The sequence below is a fragment of the Alnus glutinosa genome, chromosome 10 (assembly GCF_958979055.1).
Source record: "Alnus glutinosa chromosome 10, dhAlnGlut1.1, whole genome shotgun sequence".
Classification (NCBI taxonomy): Eukaryota; Viridiplantae; Streptophyta; class Magnoliopsida; order Fagales; family Betulaceae; genus Alnus; species Alnus glutinosa.
In genome coordinates this window covers 2222983-2225012 of record NC_084895.1, presented here as the reverse complement: position 1 = coordinate 2225012, position 2030 = coordinate 2222983, and the positions used below count along the sequence as shown (strand labels likewise).

The 2030-nt window shown below is 44.5% G+C and overlaps 1 protein-coding gene across 1 annotated transcript; it reads left to right on the top strand.

The window, feature by feature from the left end:
- Positions 1–410: 410 nt before the first annotated feature.
- Positions 411–1739, top strand: LOC133879841 (uncharacterized). The gene has a single exon (XM_062318610.1). The coding sequence runs from the start codon at positions 411–413 to the stop codon at positions 1737–1739; it is 1329 nt and encodes a 442-aa protein (XP_062174594.1).
- The last annotated feature ends 291 nt before the right edge of the window (positions 1740–2030 follow it).

Sequence of the window (2030 nt, the reverse complement as noted above, 5' to 3'; positions counted from 1 at the left end):
TGAAGGATGGGCTTAGAGCAGATGTCCAAGCATGTCGACCTCAGTCCTTAACATCAGCAGTAGGCTTAGCCCGTCTATATAAAGACAAGCACAATACACAGAGGCGTGCTCCAGCATTCTCAGAAGAAAGACGAAATACCCAATCAACTGGATATCCACCCCAGCCATCCAGAAATTTATCTCGTAGTCGCAATCCAGCAATAGAGCGCTTGAATCCGGCGGAGTTAGCAGAAAGACGATCCAAGGGTCTTTGCTTTAACTGTGATGACAAGTTCTCCCCTGGGCATCGATGTAAGAAGTTGTTTACAATAGAAGCTATTTACGAGGAGGAAGACTTGACGGAAGGAGAAGGAAGGGAAGACCCACTGGCGTACGTAGAATAAGGAATTCCAGAAATTTCCTTACACGCCATGGCAGGGCTACAAGCTCCTCAAACTATGCGGCTCAAAGCTAGCATTCAAAAAATAGGGGTCACGCTCTTGGTAGACACAGGGAGCACTCATAATTTTCTCAGCACTGATTTAGCCGAGAAGGTGGGATTAACTCCTGAGAAAAATACCTCATTTACGGTGGTGGTGGCCAACGGGGAGAAGATAAACAGCAAGGGGCAATGTCGCAAGGTGCAGGTATGGATTCAGGGTACCTTATTCACTCTAGAATTCTATTTATTACCTTTGGTGGGATATGATGTTGTCATAGGAGCACAGTGGCTGAGGACACTAGGACCTATTATGTGGGATTTCTCTAAGCTCCTCATGAGCTTCTGGTACAAAGATAAATGGGTGCAGTTGAGGGGTATAGCCTCGCCCAAGGATAGAATGGTAGAAGCCCAACCCATACTAAAGGCTATCAAAAAGCAACAAGGAGGAATCATCATCCGCCTTTTCAGTATACAATTGGGAGTGGAGCAGGACTTCTTAACCACTGAGAACTCAAGCTTGAGGAAACTGTTGGAGGAGTACAACCAGATTTTTGAAGAACCACACGGATTACCACCTAATCGTGTTCAGGACCACAAGATCCCATTGCAGCATGGAGCAGGAGCAGTGAATGTAAGGCCATACAGGTACCCACACTATCAAAAAAACGAAATAGAAAAAATAGTTATGGGCTTGTTGAGTAATGGAGTGATTAGGCCGAGCAATAGTCCCTATTCATCCCCGGTTCTATTGGTGAAAAAGCATGATGGATCATGGTGGCTGTGCGTGGATTACCGAGCTCTCAACCGTATTACGATCAAAGACAAATTTCCCATTCCGGTGGTGGATGAATTATTAGACGAGTTGCATGGATCACTATATTTCTCGAAGTTGGACCTCCGTTCTGGGTATCACCAAATCAGAATGCATGAGGAAGATGTGGAGAAGACAGAATTCCGTACTCGTCATGGACACTTTGAATTCTTGGTCATGCCATTTGGCCTTACCAACGCCCCCTCAACATTCCAATCGCTGATGAATGAAATCTTCAACAAGGTTACCCGTAAGTTTGTTCTTGTTTTCTTTGACGACATTCTAATTTATAGCAAGACATGGGATGAGCATTTGCAGCACTTATCAATTGTTTTTAAGATTTTAAGGGCTAACCGCCTATATGTAAGACGTGACAAGTGTAGCTTTGCGCAAGAAGAGGTTATCTATCTTGGCCACATCATTAGTAGACAAGGAGTGCGAATGGACCCTGAAAAAGTATCAGCTATGCGGGACTGGCCAATTCCAAGAAACATCAAGGCCCTATGAGGATTCTTAGGACTCACCGGCTATTACAGAAAATTCATCCGCCAATATGGATCCATAGCTCGAGCACTTACTCAACTTCTCAAGAAGGATTCATTCCAATGGTGTAGTGACGCTGAAGTAGCATTCCTACAACTCAAAGAAGCAATGACACAGGCTCCGGTATTGGCTCTCCCTGATTTTTCAAAAAAAATTATCATTGAATGTGATGCCTCAGGTGTGGGAATTGGCGCGGTACTAATGCAAGAAAAGCAGCCGATTGCATATTTCAGTAAAGCTCTCCATGGCAGGAAT